This window comes from Microcebus murinus, chromosome 14 (assembly GCF_040939455.1).
Source record: "Microcebus murinus isolate Inina chromosome 14, M.murinus_Inina_mat1.0, whole genome shotgun sequence".
Classification (NCBI taxonomy): domain Eukaryota; kingdom Metazoa; phylum Chordata; class Mammalia; order Primates; family Cheirogaleidae; genus Microcebus; species Microcebus murinus.
This window is the reverse complement of record NC_134117.1, coordinates 39,399,613-39,424,288: the sequence shown is the minus strand read 5'-3', so window position 1 is coordinate 39,424,288 and position 24,676 is coordinate 39,399,613. Positions and strand designations below refer to the sequence as shown.

Here is a 24,676-nt window from a genome sequence, read left to right as displayed (position 1 = left end):
AACATATAATAGGATACATTAATTTTATTTTATTAGTAATTAATGCAAATACATTTTGAGGCAAAATAACACGCTAATTAGAGTCCTAAGGTGATGAGTCTGGAGAAGTAGGTAGAGCTAGATTGTGAGGGGACCTAATGAACCATATTGAAGACTTTGTTCATTATCCCAGAGAAATTTGAAGACATTGAATGGTCTTAAACAGGCAAATGACATGCAGGGGTTCTTTATAGAAGACATTCTGTGCTTCCACATTTTGTATGAAAAGTAGATTTTTACACAATTTAAATGTTGATTCACAATCATGACATTTTTATCACCAATTTATAATGGTGAAGTCATTCATCTCCAAACTCCTCTGGTGCTTAATAGCTGTGCCATTTCTGGCACAGCTATTTTATTTCTGCTAAACATTTTTATGCATGGTTCTATGCCATTAAACAATGTGTTTAAACCAAAATCACATGCACAAAAATAGAGTGATCAGAAAAGATATATCAGGCAGTTGCAAACAAGGGAGAGCAGAAATTACTACATTAATGTCAAATAATGTATAGTTAAAAACAGAATTCTGATTGTGTATATGATTTGTCTCACTAAATAGGTTACAATTTTTTTTAAGTGAGAGGGCTAAACTTTCTACTTTACTATATTCATATGGTGTCCCATATAGTTATGATCATATTATTTATTACCTGAAGCAGGAAACTTTGGACAGTAAAGAGGTCCTTCTATAATAATTAGGTGAGGGCAATAGACATAAACAGGGACTAGATGGGTTTATTCAGATGCAATCCCATTATAAGTCAAAGAGAAAACTAAATAGGTATCATTTTCGCACCACTGTAAAGTTGAAAAATCCTAAGTAAAACCGTCATAAGTCAGGGACTGACCATACTTTAGTAATGATAGGTATCCTATCAAATGCCTGGTGACCCACTGTCTTGATATTTGTGACTGGAGTTTTATTCAATATAGGATTTTTCCTATGTGTATCAGTTATTTATTGCTGTATAACTGCCCTTTCAAATTTAAAAACATAATGCTTAAAACAAAAAATTACTTTTTTTTTTAGTTTATATTTCTATGGCTTGACTGAGTGACAGTTATGCTAGTCTCACTTGGGTTCAATTACGCTACTGTCAAAGCAAAACAGGCACCTGACAAATTTAAACAGGCAAGGAAGAATTTACTCAAAGCTATTGTGATAGAGAAGAGAAACCAGAACTCAATCTGAGCTCAACTCTACTGAAGCAAGGAGCTAGAGAATTGTCGAGAGCTGGAGTGGGAGGATTATTACTCATCTGTGTTTGCTAATTGGCTTTTCACAAACAAAAAGTAAAGTTTCTCCTACCTTCATATAACTGGTGGTAATTTAACAACTTGAACCAAGGTATCCATCAAAAGTAGCTGCCTACCCTCCCACAGAAACAAAATAAGCACACTGCCTTCATTAATGATTATATTTCAAAGGGATTACTCCCAGGTGCTTGACAAAGACATTCCTGAACTCTAATACTGGTAAGAAGTTTTTAAAAACATTTACATCTCAATGGAGCAGAGACGATTTTACAATTGCAAGTTTTCTGAAGTAAATACTATAAGAAAAGGGAGGTCAGGAGCCTAGAGTCATAAAGAAGCTTGTCTAAAGTTTAGTCAAGCTGAGGGGAACTTAAAGATTATTTTGGTCAATACATGTTCAGCTGGTGGGTGGGATGGTATTTTAAAATCTGGAACAATGGCTGGGCTTCTCTCTTTATGAAGTTTTCTGTTCTCCCAGAACTTAATGACTAAAAGCAAGGAAAATTTATATTTCTGAAGCTTCTGTGAACTGCTTGAACTAATGTTGGGTGGGCACTCTCCTAAGGTTAAAGTGACTAGAATGACTTGAGCTTTCTCTCCGGGTGTTTTTTCATACTTGGAGGCTGCACTAGTATTTTTCACTTGTGGTCTCAGAGCAGCTTTCTCATATGTGAGAGCCAGCTACAAGTCTTCACTTTCATGGAAGCAACACTGTCACTTCCACCTCATTCTGTTGGTCAGATTAATGGCAGAATGTCCTGGATACAAGAAAAGGGAAGATAAACTCCACCTCTGGATGGGAAGAATAGCAAAGAAATTTCAACTGTTTTAATCAGCATACCATGATAATGGTCTCTTATCTTCAAAAGGTAGAAGAACAGGTAGATTAGAAAAGCAGAATATCTTATGCAAATATTTCATTGAGAGCAAATGTCACATTACTAATGGTGGCATAAAAACAATGGAAAATTTCTTTTCATTCTATTCAAAATGTTATATTATTTCTAATTTATAACATTTATATTCTCAATTTTAAAAGTCTAGGATTAAAGAGGTTTTAGATATATTATCTTATTTATTTTAATTTAGCAGTGTATCAGGTAGTTACTATACAAAAAGAAGGGAAAGATCAAATTGTCAGTCAGTCCTAGAAAACATAATGAATCTGTTTTTGGTAAATGGACATTTAAACATAATGGATTCAAAATAATAAATTACCATATTTATGGAGAAACTATGATACTAAGTCTTATTTATCAAAGCAATATCTCAGGATTTTTTAAAACTTTTTCAATGTTTAACAACAATCGGTGGAGAGTGGACAAAGAAAGAGGGTAGGGGGATATAGATGTATTTTTTAAACAGCAAAAACAAAAAATTAAAAATAAGTTAAATCTGGGGACATACATATTATGATATTTTTCTTATTTTAATTATACTTAAAGCATTTTGTCATTTTTAAAATTAAAGGAAAATAGAAAAATTTCCTTTATATCGCTTCATTGTCTTTGGCTTAAAAACCAAGTGATTATGCAGGGGAAAAATTTTATTTACAGTTATCTTGATCATAATAAAAACTAAATCTAAAAATAATGTATTCATCGTAACTTTATTAGCAAAAGTATAAATGAAAATGAAACACTTCTACTCCCTCAAGTAGTGATGAATTTGTTTACCTTAAGGTATTGAGAACTAACTGTATATCCTCCTCCCTAAATGGCATAATTGTAAATGATCACTGTCTTTCTAGGGTATGAATAACACCTATAAAAATGATTTATCTCTGTTTTTTCAAAAATTCTGCCAGGAACTGAATACCTATTTTTAATATCTTATTTTTGAGCAAGTTTATTCATCTGTTAACTTAAAATGAATTAAAATATCAGATGCTCTGTCTAGGTACTTTTTTTCCTATTTGATGTTATTTGTATGACTACACTAACATATTTCAAGATTCTATGGTGATTTCTCATTTTTACATGACAATTTCACACCTAGAGGCATAGAACCTAGTCTTATCTATAGAAAATAACAAATAAAAGCATTAAGTAGCTTATTTCAAAAGTTTGCTATTATGTCCAAATGCACAAAATCATTTATAGAGGAAAAAAGAGTCATTCCTAGGTTGGCAAATGAGCTAAAATTCAAAAAATTGTTTGCTCAGAGATGATTACTAAGCATATAGATACCTATATTATAGCCTGATTTTAGTAAATAGATCAGGCTAAGCCTATTCATTCCATCAAAGATGCAGCCGCCTGGTTCTGTCAGGTTTAATTGTGAAAATGTCTGTTCTTGGTGCACCCATGATAGAAGAATGAAGTAAATCACGTCTCTATTTTTACACATAAAGAAATAAGATCAGGGAAGCCAAGTAGTTTTCAGAACGTCACATAAGTAGTAAGTACCATAGCCAGAATTCAAACCCATATCTAATAGAATCAGAAGAAATGTTCTTAGTCTAGTCTGTTAAGAGGACATCCATTGCTGCATGCTCAATGACTAAAACATGGTGAAGGGACAGAGGAAGGACAAGGAAGCAGGAGGAAGGTAGCAAGTAGAGAGAAGTTCGTTATTTCTCAACAGCTTAATTTTCAAAACTCTAATATCTTTATTACCTGGGAAACTTTTACAAATGATATTTCAAGCCTGACTTCATGAACCTGCTAAATCAGAATTTGTGAGCATGATATCAGGAAATGTGAAAATTTTAGTAAGTGCCTTCAGAAGATTCTTATGGATTTGAGGCTTGAAAGCCAATGTGTAAAAGGGATTAGAATATACTATATCAGTGAGAACAATAAGTTAAAATGAAATGAATGAACAAATATACAAGTACCCTACATTACATAGATTGCAGTTTTAGATTTCAAATAGATTGAGAAACTGCTTATACTTCAGTTTTCATATCTTCAAGATGAGGATGCTTTGTGGAGCTGAGGACAGCAAAACTCTCAAGGATAATAAGCAGACGGACTTTGGAAAAAATGGAAAAGGCAGGATTTAATCATTTGGTCCTTTATGAATTTTTGTATCTGTAATCTATCCTAAGAATTCTGGGAGAACTGGAGTCTCCTGATTCATGTCTTTTTAAAACTGTTTTTCTTAGTTAAATATGTAAAATTAGATCACTCTGATGCAATTACTCCAAAGTTACAAATAATAAGAGTTGCAGTGGGTGTTTTTTTCCCCTACCCATTTTCATTAAATTTCTTCATAGTAGGTATAAAAAACAGCTCCTTAATTGGTACTGATTTGCAAATATATTGAATTCAAACATGTCAAAATAAATTAGATTTGTCGCTCAGTAGAAAAAAAGCAATAGAGCCAGATTGAATCCCAGTGAAATTTTATAGCATCTATTTACAAACACTTTTATATCCTAAACTGCATGGCATTTAAAATAATTAGGAGCTTTATGTGACACATACAACATTTACTTTTATTGTTACTTCTTGAACTCAACAATAAAAGCAGATTCTAAATTGTAGAATAATTGTTTCACCTATATTTATACTGTCGAAACTGGGTCTAACATTTGGACACTGCAAATTATGTTATTTTAGTGTAGTCATTGTTTGCATAACTCAGAGATGTTAAGATGTATTTAACTGGAAGAGATTTATTGTAATCTATATTTTCTATGAAATTAAAAATGTTGAAAACATATTTATGAATTAATTTATATCTCCATAAGAAAAAGTAGAAGTACTTTGTATATAAATACTGACACAGTTAACTTTCCTGGTTCTCACTTTATCCACAAAGATTTATTTTTAAACAACAGATTTGGAGTTTATTTAGATCAATCTTTTTCTTTCTAAAATGTAGCTGTTTATGGTACATGCATACAATGTAATATTTTTCAACAATAAAATGAAATAAGATATCAAAAAAAAAAGGCATAGAATAACTTTAAGTGCATATTACTAAGGAAAGAAATCAGTCCAAAGAGACTACATGCTGTATGATTCCAACTATTTGAGATTCTGGAACAGGCAACCATACAGAGTTGGCAGAAAGATCACTGGTTGCCAGGGGTTGAGGAGGAGAGTGTAATGAGTAGATGAAGGACAGGAAATTTTTAGGTCAGGTGAAGGAGGTTATCTTAACTTGTTTCTCTGTAACATTATTACAAAAACAGCAAAAAAAGTAAGGTCTGTTAATTTAAAATACACGCAACTATTTTACATGTAAAGTTTAAGGATGTGAGGACAATGTAAAAAGTGACATTAATGAACAAATGAAATTTGAATTTGATATCTATCATAACTATTTTTTAATTGAAATTTTATTTGGGCTTCTATTTAAGTATTAGTTGAGGTGATTTTAGCTAAATTTTAGTCAAATCCTGTGGATTTTGTTTAAAATGGCCAATAAAGATTGAAGTGTTGCCCTTGGGGAGTAGACAGAAGCCAGGGCTGCCAACAGGAATATGCCAGGATATCAAACCCAATTCAAATCAAGTTGCTAGAAAGGGCTCTTGGTGAAGACCTTTTCTGAAGATCATTCTTAAAATATGAAACCATTTGTCTCTCCAATGTTTGCAGTCCATATCTGTTAAAGAGATAACCATTTCTTTTAGCTTGCTTTTAGCAATCCTTGTCTGGGGAGTGTCAACCTAGTTGGTGTCTGTCTCTTAAGCTTCATCAGTAAAGTTGTATAATTCCATTACTAAACCCTGCCTGTTTGAAATGTTTCTTTTAAGCATAACTTTGTCAACTGTATTACCAGTAAATTTAACTTTGAAAGGTAGAAATCTTGAATTTCAGACACTCAACAACTATTTGTTATGAATCGGGTATAAAAAATTACATTGGAAGAAGGTAATGATGCATTATTAATCATAAATGAAGTTTAGGTATATAAAATAATAATGAGAGGAAATATTTTAAAAACTTAGAATTTTTAAAAATTTGGCCATAATTCATGGCTTCTGAAATTGAGCAATAGATTTTGATTATACTCAATAGAAAAAAAAGGGGGGGAATGATAAATCTTATTATATCAGACTCAGAATGATGGAACTGTAAAATACGTGAGAGATAGTTTACTATGAAAATAATAAACTGCCAGCCCATAAATCAAATCTAGTCACCTGATGCTTTAAATGTAAATTTCTATTGGTTGCCAAAATTTAAAAGTTTATAGAACTCACATAAAAATCTTTCAAAAAATCATATTGGACTTGCATTATTGCATAATGGTTTCATGATGTCTAGTTGCTAACTTCCATCTCTCTCTCTGTTCATTTATACCTAGTGCATTTTATTCAATTTTATTATGTTTATACCTTCTTGTCCATATGACTTAATAGATCCTGATTTATACCAATTCCTTCATTATGTGCTCAAGACATATGTGACTCCAAAGACAGTATGCAATTTGCCCCAATCATGTAACTGGTACTTTCAAAGACATAAAACAATAATAAAATGGGTTCTGCCTGGCAACACATAGAAAAGAATTGAGATATTGTAATCTAATGCTCATTATCATAGAGGTTCATTTAATTCTAGCCATGAGAAAATTGCATTTTTATAGTAAGTTTTAATTCTGGTAGAAAGAAGTGTACCAGAACAATTAAGACAAAGGTTAATGAGGAGATATTTTGTCTCAAAGTAAATCTGTTTTAAATATTTACCAACAAATAGAATTTTAAATGCTTTAAGTGGTATGCACAGGTTTTCAATTTCTTCATAAATTGTGCCAGTTACTTTTTCCAGAATTATTAAATAATTATTTCCATCTTGATTATGCAGTTGAGGTTGTAAAAATGCACACAAAATATATTTTTACTATTTGAAATAAGAAATGGTCTTTTTCTAATGTTAAAGCCAGAGGTACATTAGTTTCAGATATCATATTTCTATATTTTTTTCCATATTTTATAAGGATTAAAAAACAAATTATGGAAAGCATAAAACTTAGCTCTTATCTCATGTAGTAATAAGATAGACAAATAAACAATTGAAGCAATGTTTGCTCCACAAAAAGGAATTCAGTTTTTGTAAATTATCCCAGAATAGGACCAACATATGTTTTCTTAAATTGAACTCTTGAATAATTAGTATGTAATTTGATATGATTTGTCATAAATTAATAATCTACTGTTGTAATAGTCAATCCATGCATAATAGTCATCTATTGTAGTATGACTATATTACCACAAACTTATCAACCTGAAGTTTCTGTAGGTCCAGAATCCAGTCATGAGATAGCTGTGTATTATGTTTTATGGTCTTGCATAAGATGTTAATCAAGGTGCCAGCCACAGCGAGAGTCTCATCTGAAGCTCAACTAGAGAAAGGTCCACTTCCAAGCTCATGTGGTTGTTAACAGGATTCAGTTCCTTGTGGGATGTTGGACTGAAGGCCTCAATTCCTCACTGGCTGGTGGTCAGACATCTTCAGTTTCATGACATGTGGACCACTCTATATGGCAGCTTACTTAATCAAATCCAGCAAGAGATAATAGTTGGAGTGTGCTAGCAAGAAGGAGGTTATAAGTTACAGCCTTATATAGCATATTCATTGACTTTGCATGACACATATATCTCATATTAACATTGGGCAAAGGATAAAACACTCTCAATTGCCCAGAGATGGTTAATGTGTCTATCCATATACTCCAGGGATTGGGTCACCCCTACCCAAACCACTTAGGCTGAGAATCAAGAGGCATGATTATCCAAAACAATATTTGGATGTTGTTATCAAAAGAAGGCAGAAAATATTCAGAGGACTAAAATAAATCAGTAAATAAATAAATAGCTACTTTATACATTTTCATTAAAAATGATATAGGTTGGTTCTTATTTTTTAGCAAGAAATAGTCATTTGGCATGCAATGAATATATGGACCACCATCTGGTGCTGAAGGGTCTATGAGAGAGATTGCTTTACATTTAGATAGCCTAGTCAAGCAAACATATGAACTACAATGGCAAAGAACAAGGAAATTTGGACAAGATGTTTATAAAGTGTTGTATACAATTATTTTTTTTCAGACTAGATGTGTAGTTCAAAATTTGTTATAAAAGGCTTCAATAAAAGTACAATGTAATCTGTATTAGAACCAGAAGGATAGAGAGAAAATGAGAAAAGAATAGCTATTGAAGGAAAAAGATTACATGAAAGAAAGGCAATAGTAGTAATGATAGCCTAGTTATAGTAACCAATAATTATAAAAATGAAATTGAAATTTTGAAAATAAAATAATGCATTCTTGAAAAAATACATTTTAGAATTAAAGATACCATAGTACTAGGGGCATGACATGACTATAATAAAGCAAAATAAGAGAATTCAAAGGATATATGAATTTTGTGATGCTAGCCATTCAAATACTTTTGGCACAGTTAGAGCTTTGCAGGAGGTCAGAATTAAGAACTAGAAAAGACATGTGGAAACTCTTTGCTTAAATATGCTCAATCAACAACATAAGAGCAGCATTTTATTTTAGCAGGATGAGGTAGCAAATTGCCTCTATCTATTGACTTCGGTCCAGAAGATACTTTGGAGACAAGTGAAAAATTTTTGTATGAAATATGACAGATATTACAGTGGTATTATGACCAAATTTAATTAAAAATAATGTAGCTGGTAAGACATTCTTTTTTTTTTTTTTTGGTAAGACATTCTTAACCAAAAGTATTTGCTTAATTGTGAACACAATTTATTAAGCCGAAAGTCTTAATGTAGTACTTCCTTGAAAACTTCAGATAATAGTATTATTCAAATAAACATACACATATATGCATAATACTATACATATTCTATTATTAGATTCAAAATTCTACTATTACAAAATGAATTATAAGAACCGAATAAATACCACTACACACCTATTAGCATGGCCAAAATCCAGAATATCGACAGCACCAAATACTAGTGAGAATGTGGAGCAACAGGAACTCTGATTCATTGATGGCAGGAATATAAAATGGCATTACAACTATGGAAGACAGTTTGGCAGTTTCCTACAAAATTAAACATAGTTTTACCTTACATTCTAACAATCACACTTTTTGGTATTTACCCAAAGGAGTTGAAAACTTACAGTTACCCAAACGCCTACACAGGGTTGTTTATAGCAATTTTAGTCATAATTGCCAAAACTTGGAAGCAATCAAGATGTTCTTATTTATGGAAGTAAACTGTGGTACATCCATACAATGGAATGTCATGTAGCACCAAAAAGAAATGAGATATCAAGCCATGGAAAGACATGGAGGACCATTAAATGTGCATTACTAAGTGAAAGAAGTAACAGTCTGAAAAAGCTTTATACCATATGATTCCAACTATATGACAAAACCATGGAGACAGTGAAAGATCAGTGGTTTCCAGCGGTTGGTTGTGTTGGAGGAGAGATGAATAGATGTAGAACAGAGGATTTTTATGAAAGTGAGAATACTCAGCATGATACTATAATAGTGAATACAAGTCATTATATATTTGTCTAAACCTATAGAATGTACAACACCAAGGTGTACCCTAATGTAAACTATGGACTTGGGGTGATTATGAAGCATCAATGTTGATTCATTGATTGTGACAAATGTATCACTCTGGTGGGAGATTTGATAGTAAAGGGGGTTATTATGCATGTGTGGGGGCAGAGAGTATATGGGAATAGTTACCTTTCTTTCACTTTTTCTGTGAACCTAAAGTTGCTTTAAAAAATGGCTTTAAAAATAATAAATAATCTTCTCTAAACCTGCAGACCTCCTCCAGTAAGTGAACTTGCCACCAGAGGGACCATGGTTGGTGTAATTTCTGCTGCGGCCATTAATCAGAGCATTGTGTACTCCATTGTTTCAGGAAATGAAGAAGGTGAGATTTAGTCTGTGTTTTCATCATAAACTAATAAACTTAGAATTGGACTAATTTTAGATTAAATTATTATTATTTATCTTATTTTTCCCTAATAAAATTATGCCTATCTTAAATGTGATTGATAACTTAATATGCTGAACTTGATTAAAAATCTAGTTATATTAGCTCAAGTGATTTTTTCCCTTAAGAAATACTAAATATATAATTCTAGAAGCCTTTCCCTTCCTTGCATATGGTAACATTTTAATGACACTTTTTCAAAATTAATACATCATATTTTTAGTCATAATTATTGCCTACAGTACTCTCTTCCTGCTGTTTATAGCATCTATGTCATAGCTTAACTAATTTCTGAACAAATTTCAGAATCATAAATAAGCGTGAATGCCCAAAATGCCACATACATGTTAAAAGCCATGTATATTGTACAATATGACTCCCAAGGCAATCAAATTAGACATGCAATTAGGAAACAAATATTTTGAGTTTTGTCTACCAATCACTTTAAGAATTATAGTAGTTTCCTGGCCTTGGGAATAAGTCTATAGTTCAGTCTTTCTCACTGATTCTTTGTTTCACCTGTTATCCATAGGTTGGTTGTCCTGTGTTTTCCTCTTTGAAATGCTAGATAGCTTGGCATATTACATATAGCCAAGAATTGATTGATATATTAATATGTCTAATAAATTAATTAATATTAATTTTTTTAAAATAAATGAATGTAAATACTGCTAAACAGTTTTCAAGGAAATTATAAAGGCCTTTTAAAGGATTTTAATGACCAACTATTACTAGAAATCATTGCCCATACAATGCAGCAAGTGTTCAACATCTTACTTTTATTGCTTCTCTTCTATGTTCCTGCTGTGCTACTATGCCTCCTCCCTAAATATCATTGAACTTTTTTTGCCTTGAACTTCCAACCTGTTCTGATACTTTCTCTTTTTGACTGTATTCTTTTTCTTCAAGATAGCAAAGTGGCTGAATTTTTTAATCTCTCTTCCCACAATGCCTGTTTTACATTACATTCATTTATTAATTCATTCAACAAATATTTACTGAGCATCTATGAAGTAATAATTACTCTTCCAGCTAATAGGGGTAGATCCCTGCCCTCATAGATTTTAATAGTCCAGTAAGAGGAAGTACAAAATAAAAACTATTAAACAAATAAATACATAGTATTATAACTGGTCAATTCATGGAAAAAGTAAAATGAGGAATAATATGGAGAGTGTAAGAGATGGGCTATTATATAGTTTATTGAAGTGCCCTGCATTTTACTCAAATATATTATGTAGAAATTTATAAAAATAGACATAAGGGCAAAATATTTTAAGATATTAAGAATAATAAATAATTTTTTCTAAAAAACCAACATATCAAATTATCAGTTTGTTCTCTAAAGTGTTCTTAGCAGAATATTAAATCTATAAGAAAATATGATTCATTAAATTATAAAAAGTATAATAATTCAGTAAGATCATAAAATATTTGGTTAAACAAAATTAAATGGGTTTCTTTACAATAGAATTTCTGAAAGCCTTTGGTATGATAGAAGACCATCTGAATCTATGATGAGAGATACATTATTCAGTGCTTCCTAAATGTAATTGACAATAAAAACATTGATTTCCAGGGGAATCTCAAAACAAAACAAAACAAAAAATTACAATTTCAAGTCAATATTTAGAAAAACACTGATGGTGACCATTTTAAGAGCTGAAACAGAGTTTCCAAAAGCCAGCAGTATGTCACTTTTATGCATCACTGTAGTTACAAATAAGTGTTTTTAGTGTTTTTGAAGTTACAGTGCCTTTTAAAGAGAATTTCTTTCCTTATAGTGTAAAGAAAATGACCAAGCAATTATGTTTCAAATTCTAGATAAGTTTGGAATTAATAATGTCACAGGCGTTATCTACGTGAATGCCCCTCTGGATTATGAGACCAGGACCAGCTATGTACTTCGAGTCCAGGCTGATTCCCTTGAAGTGGTCCTTGCCAATCTTCGAGTTCCTTCAAAAAGTAAGTTATACTACTGATGGGTTTTAAAAGAATTTTATGGTATTTTTGCTGATTTCTAATTAAGTACATTTGTATAAAATAGCATTCCTAGTGGAGAACACAGGAAGGTTATTAATATTTGGCAGATGATTGCCCACTCATTTTGACAGCTGATGTATGACAATCAGGGAGTGATTTCATACTCCTGAAATGTCAAGGCAATAATGCACTGCTTTCAAATTTTATATATGATATTGTTAAAGTATCACCATTATCTGTGTATATTAAATAATAAACCTTATTCTTAATCCCACAGTGAGGCTCTGGATAAATACTGGGGATACATATTATTAGTGGATGACTGTAAAACCTTGCTTGAGTTGTGAAGCTTCTTGTACTTACGTATTTTCATAAATCAGGAGAAAAATCATCTAAAATTAGTGACTAACATATATTTGTAATTTGTATGTAACATCACATTTAGTCTATACATATTAATATGAGATGAGATTTATTACCCCATTTTACAAAGATGAGATAAATAAAGGTTAAGTAATTTTTAAAAAATAATAGTAATTGAAGAATCAGAGATTTAAGTCCACATTTTTTGACTCCAAAATTGTTCCTTAACATATCAGCATAATATACAGTGTCCCAAAAGTCTCCATCCAAAGGAAAAATTTTGTAATGAATATTTTGTAAATAAAGGTACATTTAGCTACAGTTTCTCATTTTCCCTATGTATACCCACCCAGAGAAGCAAATAAAAGCCTATTTGTGAAGGGGGCTGACACAGATTTTAAGAGATTTTACAAATAATGGCATAAATGCTATTCTTTTCCATTTATTGAGGTAATACTCTTTTGCACTTAAGCAATTCATTTCTTTTTTGTTATCACAGCAACTCTTTTAAAATCTAGAAAACTCACGAAAACAAAATTTAATTTAACTGTTAATAGATAGACTGGAGGCCTAGTAAGAGTGCAAAGTGGGGAACAGGATCTGAAACGTTACCTGGGGACCATTCTTGGACACTATATCATAGCATCCCAGCAATCAGTGTATTTAAAGAGGGAAGAGGAAAAAAAGAGAGAAGGAAAGCGAGAGCAAGACAGCCCAGGCAGTGTGAGAGAGAAGGGATCAAAATGGGAAAAACTGATGATCATGAAAATAAATCCCTCATTTAATTAATCCCTCATTTAATCCCTCATTTAATTTAAAACACACCTCATTTATTGATTTAGTGTAGAAGGCTGCACAGTTGCTTGTGAAGGTACAAACTATTGGAAAAATCAGATTATACAGTGTGTCTTTGAAATTAATAAAATTAATTTTCCTCCATAATTATGCATCACTTGCATAATTAAATTGTTTAAAAACAGCCAACTAGTTCATTGAGTTTTTAAAATCTTTCAACTGCAGGCAATTATGTTTTTTTTTAATAGACAAGATGCTTCAAATTGTAAATTGAATTGGCTAGATGAGGAGTCCAAAGGTTAGAGTAGCTATAAGTTATGTAATGTGACATATCTTATTGCAAATTCAAATAAATGGGAAAGATTAATTGAAAATTATTGCTGTAATCTTTATTTGAAACAAATGAATAATTAGTTGTAAATATTTAGGTGGTAGAATCTGATATTTCTCAAGAAATATCTATGATATCTAGGAATAGAGATACATTAAGTTTTTATATTTGAATATAGTACAACTAACTCACATTATTGTAATTTAACTGTAAATCTAAGGCTAAGAAAAATTTATCTAATGCACACATGTATACTTGCATGTGCCCCAGTATGCATGTGAGACCAATTAAAGAATTCATGAGTTATCCTCTCAGAAATACAGGAAGTCTAAAAGCTAAATGTTAGTTTGTTTAATGCCTGATGCTTTGAATATTGTTATTAACATTTCATGATTGACCTTTGCCTTTTAAGTTTGAAATTATATTTCAAACCTAGTTTCATTAATTAATAACTGTTAATGGCCTATAATCAATCCCCAGTCCATTAACTATGAAAATAATAAGACCATTATGTAAATGGAGGTTAATTAATTAGTTATCTAAAGGTTCATCCCTGCCTTGGAATTAGCTGCTCTATGGTCTTTAGCTCTGCCACATATCATTTGAATAAAGGTAATAAAAATCAGAAGTTTAATTCATTAAAGAAGTATTTTATTGTGACTTCTTTACCAAAAATTTGTTAATGAAATCATATTCAAAGTAAATTTCACAACCATTCTGTAACTGGATTTATTATCTAAATGCAAATTAATAAATAAAATAGAAAATTTTAGAACTCATTCAACACTAGGAATATTTTAAATCTTTTAACCTGCAAGATGGAATATTTTAAACATATAAAAATTACAGAGAGTATTACAGTGAACCTCCATGTACCAACCACCCAACTCAATATTATTTTGTCCTGGGAAAAAGTCTTTGATATCTACTCCCAACTACTTCCCCCTGCACTGTTCTGAGGCATATCAGAGTCAAAACAGTCCATCTGTAAATATTTCTATATGTATCTCTTAAAGATAAGGACTCTTAAAATTTAATTGCAATACCATTGATACTCCCCCCAAATTAACAAAAATTCTTCAATTTTTGTTACAGTATTCATATTAAACAGTATACATATTAAAGTATTAAATAGTATACATATTACAGTATTCATATTAAACAGACTACGGTATTCACATTAAACATTTATTTACAACATAATCCAAATAATATTTATACATTGTAATTGGTTAATAGGTCTTTTAAGTCTCTTTAAATTTGTTGGCTTCATAACCACTATTCCTTTTTTATTCACCTTAATATTCATTTGTTTAAGAAACGAGATTTCTGAAGCCTGGATTGATGACTATATCTCTAAGGGGTCATTTTGTATTATTCTCTGTCTCTTTTATTTCCAGTAAATAAGTAGTTTGATCTGGAAGTTTGATCACATCCAGGTTGTTTTTGTTTTTGTTTTTAAACAAATCATTGGTGACATTAGCTCCTTGCTTAGACATCAAGTCTCTTTGGCTCTCTTTTTGTGATAGGAGATACCAGCCACTGATAGTCATTTTCCAAATTCATTAATTTCTTCTTTTCATTTCTTCTATATTCATTAGCCAAAGTATTTTTTATAAAGGGAAATTTCTCCATATCAAATGTTCAGTTACCCTAAGGTCCAACTCCTATAGGAAAAAGAGGGAAAAAATGTTTGCCTCTTTTCCTTTACCTACTAGTTTTCAATATAAGTTGATTCACTATCATATTCCAAATGGGAATGCTAAGATAACACATATTTTTGGTTTTATGTTTCATATAATCTCAGTAGTAACTACTCAACTCTACGGAAGCTTAAAAGCAGCGAGAGAGTGTGTAAACGAGAGTGTGGCTGTGCTACAGTAAAACTTTATTTACTGAAATGGCTGTGGACTGGATTTGACCAAGGGGCTGTCATTTTCCCACCCCGGTTCTAACACTTGGTTTTACTTTATATAATTCACTTAGTGTCTTTCTTTTTTTTTTTTTGCTACTGTTTATGTTTTCTGCTGTAAGCAATGCTTCTGCTTCATCCTCATTTCCCCCCAACACAATATTAAAGTAATATTGCTTTATCCCTGTTAACATGAATAAGACAATCAGTCATTTAGTTATCTGTAGCTTGTCCACTCCTCAAAGTAGGATCAAAGGAACATTATTTACTATGATCTTGTGCATTAGTAAAAACTTGTCTGAGGCTATATAATTGAATACCTATTTGGCTGAACATAAAAGATGTGTGACTCATTTTCTTTCTTTGACTTAAATATTTCACTCCATTTTCTTATTTTATGAAGTATTGCTGTCAAAAAAAGTATAAGAGAAACTGGTCTTATTTCTGAATTTCTAAAGAATTTCCTTTTTTTCTTTAAAGTTGAATATTTTTATTAAAATAATTGATCATGTTGACTAATCTGGGTCATTTTCTGCACATATGTATTATTATATCTGTTGTGTGTTATTTGTGGAAAATTTTCTTGTATTCTAGATTTTATTATTTTTTTCTGTTTGATTAATTTGGTTTTCATCCTAGGAGATGCCTATTACAAAATTGATGAATCTTCCCATATGTTTTCTATCACTTTCCCCCTTATCTCTTTAATATCTTTTGCTATTTCTTTTAGATTTTTAAAATTTTTCCTCCTTTTGATCTTCTATTTCCTTAATGTATTAATAATGCTGGTTCATAATCTCTCGTGTCTTCATTTCTGAAATTATATTTCATTTATTTCTAAATATTTTTCAACTGAAGTTTTCAGATTTTCTTTTTCCAATCCCCTGTTTTCAGCTATTGCATTTCTAAGTTTTTCTAATTCTAATGTATGCTTTTTAAAAATAGCTTTCTTTTTTCCCCCATAAGTTATTTTATCTAGTTTTAAAATACTAAGAGACAGTTTGCATATTTTTTAAAAGTCTTCATTTTTTTTTAGAGTCATTATTTTGCTTGTTAGTCTCTTTTTACTTGGTAGGTTTTCACTACAATTCTTTTCTATTTTTCATGTTGACATAAAATTAGTTTGCCTATACTCTTAAAAAAGGAAAGGTGGGCCAGGGAACTTTTATAATTCATAGCTCTAGGGCATCTGTTTCAATTATTTCAATGGAATATTAAAAAATTTATCTTCCTACTTTTAGAAATCCACTAGTTTTCTTCTGCAGTCCCACTTTAATTGGAAAAATTATCTTTTCTCTGCCCCTCTTATACTTGTCCGGCTCCATATGTATTCTGCTCTCAAGATAGTCTCTCTTCTTCTCAGTGTGGGATTTTGCCCTGCTATTGCTTTTAATATTGCATAGTAACTTTTATATTTAGTACTCATTGATGAGTTTGAGTTTCATTGGCTCTCAGAGCCAAGGGAAACCCTTACTTAACCTTCTCTGAACTTCCTTAAAAACAATTCTTATCACATTTGATGATAGTACAACCTTTGTTTCTGGCTGCCTTGCCCCCCCCTCGCCCCCCTCCCCCCCCCCCCCCCCCGCCCATAGTATGTGATTGGCTTGTTTCCTTAGGTAGTTGTGGTCATTTGTGAGTTTTTGGTTTGATGTGTGGATATAGTCTTACTTAAATAAAATTCATGGTGAGGAGGAGACCTAGAAGCAGAGGAATGCCCACAAATTAATAATTATATACAGTTCCCTGGATGCTGACACAAGGCTCCTGAGTAAGAGACGAAGGACCTTTTATTAACTCACAAGAAAAATATTACCTATAGTATCAGCATAGCAATAAGCATAGAAATGCAGCTCCCTAAACTCCAAATCTCAAAGGCAAAGTATAGAGCCAAGTAAATAAACCCTGTAAGTGAAAAGAGTACACTATAGGAGAAGAGCTCTGAGTTTAGAGATTCTGCCATTCTTGTATAAGGAATAAGCAAGTCTGTGTCAAAAGGGAGATCATGTACATTGCTAGACAACATGATATATTCTTGCAAGACAGTATCTCATTTTTCAGAATTTCCAGCTGCATAAGCAGTCTTGCATCCTGTATGAAAAAATGATTGGGATTTGCAATTTTAGTGTACACTCAGCAAGATGTTTAGAAGGCCCCAAAAGGCCTTCTCCCAGCTGTCTCCCAGCATTTGGCCACCCAAATTGCCATCTGTTTGTAATGAAGGGGAAGCAAGAAGATTCAAAAAAACATTGTCACATTAATCATCTTTCCTGAATCTCTATATACATATTCCAGTCCAAAGATACTTGCAGTATGTATTGAATCAGTGGCACTGTTTTCACCGTTAATGAATTTAAGAGAGTAGGAGCTATGTAGCTCACTCAGATTTTCACATTGTGTTACCTGATACCAAGTTTAGTAATACATCTCCACTTACGTGCTTTAGATTTTTCATCCGGGGTTTCTAGATATATATTTCCCCCATTTCTTAACTACTGTTAGCTTTTCTTTTAAAATTCATTAATTATCTTTGAAAATAGTGGGTAATATAATAAATATATAGTTGAATGAATGAATGAATGAATGAATGATGAAGAAAATAACCCAGATTAACAGAAAGCATTTTTAAAGAGCAAATTTTCTCAATAATTAAAAAATAAATATAAAGAAAAAGTTTAAGTAATTTTGTCTACTAGTTCATTAGCCCACTGTTAAAAGTAATAAAGATAAAAATTGTATCCTAGTAAGTTACAAATATAGTATCTATCTCTCTCTCTTTAGACAATAAACTTTAAGCTCAGCATGCCACTAATTACTGCAGAGGTTTGTTTTCTTTTGTTTTTGTGGTTGCTACACCATCCATGATCTTGATAGCTATTTATAATTTATAATATTCCAGGCACTGTAAGAGGATTTTAGGACACAGAAATAATGAAACCAAATTCCTACCTTCAAGACCCCTTGGTTCAAGACATGAGGGACACACAAATAGTGACAATGTAAAGTCAACATTATTAAAAGAGTGATGACTGGTAGTAGAAAATGGTGCAACATAGTACAGAATAGTAAGTGTCTAATATATGAGTATTCAGAAAAAGTTTTTCAAATGATGTTTTTAACTGTATCCTGAAGAATGAGTAGAAAAATTTTGAAAGGACAATTCCAAATGGAGTATGCAGATAGCAGAAGTGATGAAAAAATAAGTGTTAAATTGGAAGTTTTGACAACTCACCTAAAATTGCAAAGAGATATGCAAAACAGATGCACATTGTCAAAGATATTAAAAACAAAGAGTTTACACTAGAAAAGCCCTTACTGTCAAGTAGAATTAAAAATGGCAAAGAGAATGGAAATTTAGAAATGATTTTGTATGAAGTGTTCCTTTTAGGAAAAAAAGCAGTTGCAAAGTTGTACTTGAATTCTCTTCCATGACACTTATCCCCATAAAAGGGGCAGAATACGTGCTTTTCCTTCTCAAGTTTAATGTTGGCAACTACTATAAAAAGACTGTGTGTATCTTTGTGTTTGTAGGGCAAAGTGAATGTATATTTGAGACCTATTAGACAAATCTAGAGTAAAAAAGATGGAGCAACAAGCTATTCCATGGCTGGAGCAGATTCCATATATCTAGATAAGCTTGTGCTCTTAAAATTATTCAGGCAAGGAACCTGTGACTTTAACCCAAGGTCGAGATTTGAGACACATATGAATGCTAGTTTTCTTAACATCCTGTTTAGTAGGATCACCTGCAGGAGTGGTGGCCCTGCCAATGACAGAAACTGGAGATGGACTGATCAATTCCTACTAAAATGACAAGCTGGAATAAATCAAAATGTAAACACGGGTATAACCCAAAGAGTAATCAACCATTTCACAACAGTTAATAGGCACTTTCCTACTTACTTTACCATTGTTTCCTCCTCTTTCCGTAGAAAAAACAAACTCAACGTGTTTTTATTTAAATTTTCTCACTCAGCAATGTTCAACACAGAAGACTTCTGTGACCAAATGTGTGGGAATTTATCCCCATCTGCTAGCAAGCAAAAAGTTCTTCAGTGAACACCAGTTGGGTGTCTTTCAATCCAGTTCAATTCCAGCATTCCAACTGATACGTTATTTCAAAATTATGAGTAATCTTTTGTCCCTGTCCATATTCTCTATCTTCCCAGATCAACTCAATCTTTCCTGGGTTTTCAGGATAGAATGTTTTTTTGATTTCAAAGAAGCTTCAAGGAGACTGTGTCCAGGAAAACTTCTATATGAATTTATATCAATATTTCTACCACAAAGTCATTACTATTCTTTTATTTTATGTAGAATGAAAGCAATGACTTGCAACTTTATAGCTTAGTTTGATTTATGTAATTCCATAATTAAAAGGGCAATTTTTGTTTTATGGTAAAATTATAACTATCTTTAAAAGTGGAAAAAGAAAACCATTGCTTTATATAAATATATCATTGCACTTTGATTCAATAACTAGACTTTCAATCAGGAATAAATTACAGGACAATTAAGACAAACCTTAAATTGGTGACAAAACAACTGCAATGTTCTGATTTCATTTTATGGTTTTGCTTTAGGGTACCTTACGAGCTTGTAACATCTTTTACTTTTTTTGGCTTTTCTTATTTCAAACAGAAGGTGACAAATGATGCTAATGACTCTTTACCAGTGATTGACTGACTTACAAAAGCATTCCTAATATAACTTGAGTAACAATATTGTAGCATGTCGCATGTTATTTTTTCAGTCCTAAAATCCTAGGTGTGCTCAGGGCCTTATATTTATGCTATAAACATATGGCCACAGTTTTAGAAACTCTACTAATAATTTATTACTTTAAAACTTGAACATTAGTTTATGAAATTAATACCATAATGTCATTTACGGTATTTTTGTCTCAAAAATTTTAGGCATCTTATATAAATACACAGTTGGAAATATATTTTCAATAAAATAAAAATTGATTCCAGTAGATTTATGGCATAAAATTATCTGTCCACAAAACCAATTGCATTATGAAAAATAGAGTTTCTTGGAAATATGATTTAAAGATGGATATGGAATTTTATTAATACATTTCTGAAACCAAATGCCTTGAGGCAATGCTCTTCTATATCCCCCAAAATCAGTTTGTTGAACTGATGGCAATGACATGTGATCAGCCTTTCTAAATTAAAGTATAGATTATAATGTATATTTTGCATATACAATATGAAGAAAAATTAGTTTCATGAGAAAGATATTTTATATTCCTTTCAAGAGCAATTAAAATTAAAGTATTTAAGCAGGTAAGAATGCATAAAATGGTTCTTACTTATAACTAAGACTGAACCTAATCACAGGAGAAACAACTTTCTTCGTTCTTTGGAACTTAATTTATAATTAATATAATTAATAATTTAAATTTTTTCCTAAGCCTCTTTATTCTAAATTTTAATTTGGATTCAAAATGGAGACTGTTCATTGATCCCAAATATTTTTGCAAACTTATATTTTCAGAGAGCACCAATCATTTGATTAATAACACAAGGTCCCAGAACTATACAATAAAAGTTCTATGCCTCTTGCTTCAGAAAAACTTTTATTTCAATAGAGTCAAACTAAGCCCTATTAAATGCAAATGAAAGTATTTATTGAAAAACTGAAATCTGTTAAATCATATATATTACATAAATATCAATATTTTAGGAAACAGAAACTGAAGCAACTAATAGGTAACATAAGCATAAAATGTATTTAGCAATTGTAAATATGGGGAAAATGGGGACTTCCTGCTAAATCATATTAATTATTCATTATTGATTATGTGTGCAGGCATTCGCCATCCACAGTTCTTATATAATCAAGGTCAGGTCTTCATTATAAAGTAAGGTAGGAATTGTCTTTTTAATAATTTGCTAAAGATATAGTGCAGCTATTAGATTGATTTTTATTTATTTTTACTCCTTATGGGAAATACTGAATATTTTTTTTCTAAGTATTTTATTTTGAACAGCTTTAACAAACAGCAGCACTTACTGATTGATTACTGTTAAGAAAAGAAAAAGCTTCTCAATTAGGCAAAAATAAATTCATCGTATGATTAAATAAAAAAAGAAATACGGGGAAAAGTAGCATATAGAAGAAATATAAATAGGAGTAAACCTTCAGAAGGTTTTATTGTCTCTACTTCAGTTGGCCTCCCTGTTCCACTAGGCCCAGTTCCTAGGCCATCGCTTTTCTTAATTTCCCTATTGATTGAGTTCTTTTCACTTAATATCGAGGGATATTTACACTTTAATGTCTTTGCTTGTACTGTTCTGTCTTTTGAAACTGTCCTTCTTTAATTGTTTTCCAGATCAACTCTTAATTATTCTAAGAGGCTCAGTTTAAAATTCCTCCTTTTTTGAAACTTTCCTTAATCATTCATTGTCCCAGCCACCTGGAAACAAATGCATGTGGCCTGTGAGTTTTTCTCAAAGTAGTATCCTATTTTTCAATTTGGTCTTGCCCCAGATCACAGAAACACAGGCGCTGAGTGTGTGGCCCCAAAGACGATAGATGCTGAAAGAGAATAGAGTAGATAACAGAATGGAGATGAAAATATGTAGTTAAAAAAAGTGAATACTTCTTTGCACAATACAAAATTTGTTTAGTAGATTATGATTGATGCTGTGCTTTAATGTTTTCTATCAAAGAAATGCTGTCATATTGTCTATTGTTCTATTTAATTTTACCTTTTTAATATTTATTATGCATTTAAAAGACCATATTATAATTTCTCATATCCTGTTATGATTGGCTTTGGCCAAAATGAGTGTACTTTTGACTTGGACTAATTAATAACATAATAATATTATAATTCATCTCAGAGAATTGTAAATTCTATCAGATTTATGAAAACATTTTATGGGTTAAACATATGAAATGATGATAAAATTCTGTATACATGGGCAAATAAAAGAATCGAATGCATTCCAAGAAAAAAAGTGGTAAATACATATACAGAGGAAAAGTGACTGGGACTATGCACTTTTGAGCCTGAAAATGAAATATTATCTTTGATTACATTATATAGATTGGTAAAGGCTTTTCTGTCCTCTTGCCATTGCTGATAGTCTTTAATTAATGCTAATATTCTTAATTTCAATTACATACGGTTACAATACTTTATATGAGAAACAAGGCAGTTATTATGGTTATGTGTGTATGTACACACACACCCACAAGTATATGTATAAACTTTCAAAGAGACTAATACTTTTTAAGTTATTATTTTACTTGCAACAACTAGGCTCCTTTTATTTTTGAGGCATTTTAATGTGGTTCTGTTTCAGGTCATATCGCTCCTAAAACATTATTTTCATACCACAGGGATCATAAAGAAAATATTAAATTACCAAACATATGTTGAATACTTGCTAGTCACAAATATTTTTCTAAGTGTTATAAAGTGATAAGTATTTACAAGATGAGATCATTGTCTTCAATATGTTTATATTCTGGTGTAGGAAGCATGACACAATTATAAAAATAACAAGTAGCATGGAGGAATACATGGCTAAGTGATACATGAGAGGCATAGATGCGAGACTTGAGATTAAAAAGAGTAGCTTGCTGCACTGGACTATGTACATATGTAGTTTCTTAATTGAGATGGGAAATGGAAACTTTACTTGAAGCAATAACTACTTTTGTTTATGTTGATTCATTCTGATTAGAGTAGGTGGAAGCGGTAAGGAGAAAGAATTGAGGGAGAGAATTAGAAAGGAAAACTTAGGGGAGAGAATTTTTAAGGGGGCTTTGGAGGATAGTGAATACCATAGTGTTAACAAAAGGAAAGAAATAAGAAGTAGATAAGTAAAAAAAATCATAAAGCAGTAATTCTTGAAATGTGGTCTTTGAACTAACTGATAATGATCACTTGAGATGTTTGTTTATAAATACATATTTTTATGCTTTCTTTCCCCAAATCTACTAAAATAAGATATCTGGAAAGATAAATTGGAAATCTGAATATATACCATGTTCTCTGTAATTTTGTATTTTTGTTTTTCTTAACTATTTTAAATACTGATACAGAAAATAACTTCATATAGATGTTTTCTTTGTTTTGATGGAGAAGTAACATGAGAAAATTAGCTCAGCATATAGCATAATTTAGAGAGTGAAAGAATGAATGCCAAGATGAATAGGCCAAATCCAAACTAGTATTGATACAGTGAGACAAGGAAAATGTGGGACATATGGAAAAGAAAAGTTGATAAGACTCAATACTAGTCATAAAGAAAATGTAATAAATCAAGGATGATTTTGTACTTTTGATCTTGGGTGACATGAATTAGATTTGAAAACTAATTGGAAACAAGAAAGTAAACTTCCAAAGAATATTTGAGACTGACATATAGATTTTGAAAAAAGTCATATGGAATGAATACTTAAGTCAAAGGATTGTTATGCATGGGGTCAATAGCTTCACATGACATAAATGTAAAACGAGACTTAATTGGGAAAACCAGTCAAAAGAACATTAACAAAGAAAGTATCTTTTGAGCCTGTATAATCCACAGAGAAAAGAACTTAAAGTGCACCTACCTAAACACACCATAGAAAGGGCTCAAAATCAGGGACCAGAAATAGTACTACTCTACATAATTAAAGGGAATATGGAAATAAGAAAAATCTCTCCATCATGCAACAGTTGGGACTTCCTGACTAAGGTGATGATCCCTTTAAAAGAAGGGAGCCAGTGAAGCTCAGCAGCTTGTATCAGGGAGAAGTGCTGTTTGGATACACAGAGCTAACTCAGATCCAGTGACCTAGGTAAACTGTCAAAAGAAAAGTATTGCATGTGCCTCCAGGGCCCAACTGGCTTTGTCTCTCTATGAGACTGGCCAGAAAGAAGAGCAAAAGACTGAACTTTAGAAAGGCTCTTTCGTTTATGAATGGAGAAAAAAAGAATAGTCATTGAAGAGCTCAGAGGAGAAAAGTAAAATTTGTGTAGTGATGGCCTGGTAGCCACAGGAGAGGAGGGTTTCAAAAAAGTATAGAATGGCTAAAACATCAAATGTTGCAGATACTAAAGAAAATGTATGAGTAAAGAAA

General features: G+C 31.5%; 1 protein-coding gene across 3 annotated transcripts in view; it reads left to right on the top strand.

Annotated features, from left to right (window-relative positions):
• The window catches only part of PCDH15 (protocadherin related 15), a 1,489,951-nt gene that overhangs the window by 1,370,127 nt on the left and 95,148 nt on the right, over positions 1–24,676 (top strand). For all 3 annotated transcript variants that reach the window (XM_076010005.1, XM_076010003.1, XM_076010004.1), the window contains 2 exons: positions 10,030–10,139; positions 12,027–12,167. In XM_076010005.1, coding sequence (XP_075866120.1) covers positions 10,030–10,139; positions 12,027–12,167 — 251 coding nt within the window. The remainder of the gene's footprint in view (positions 1–10,029; positions 10,140–12,026; positions 12,168–24,676) is intronic.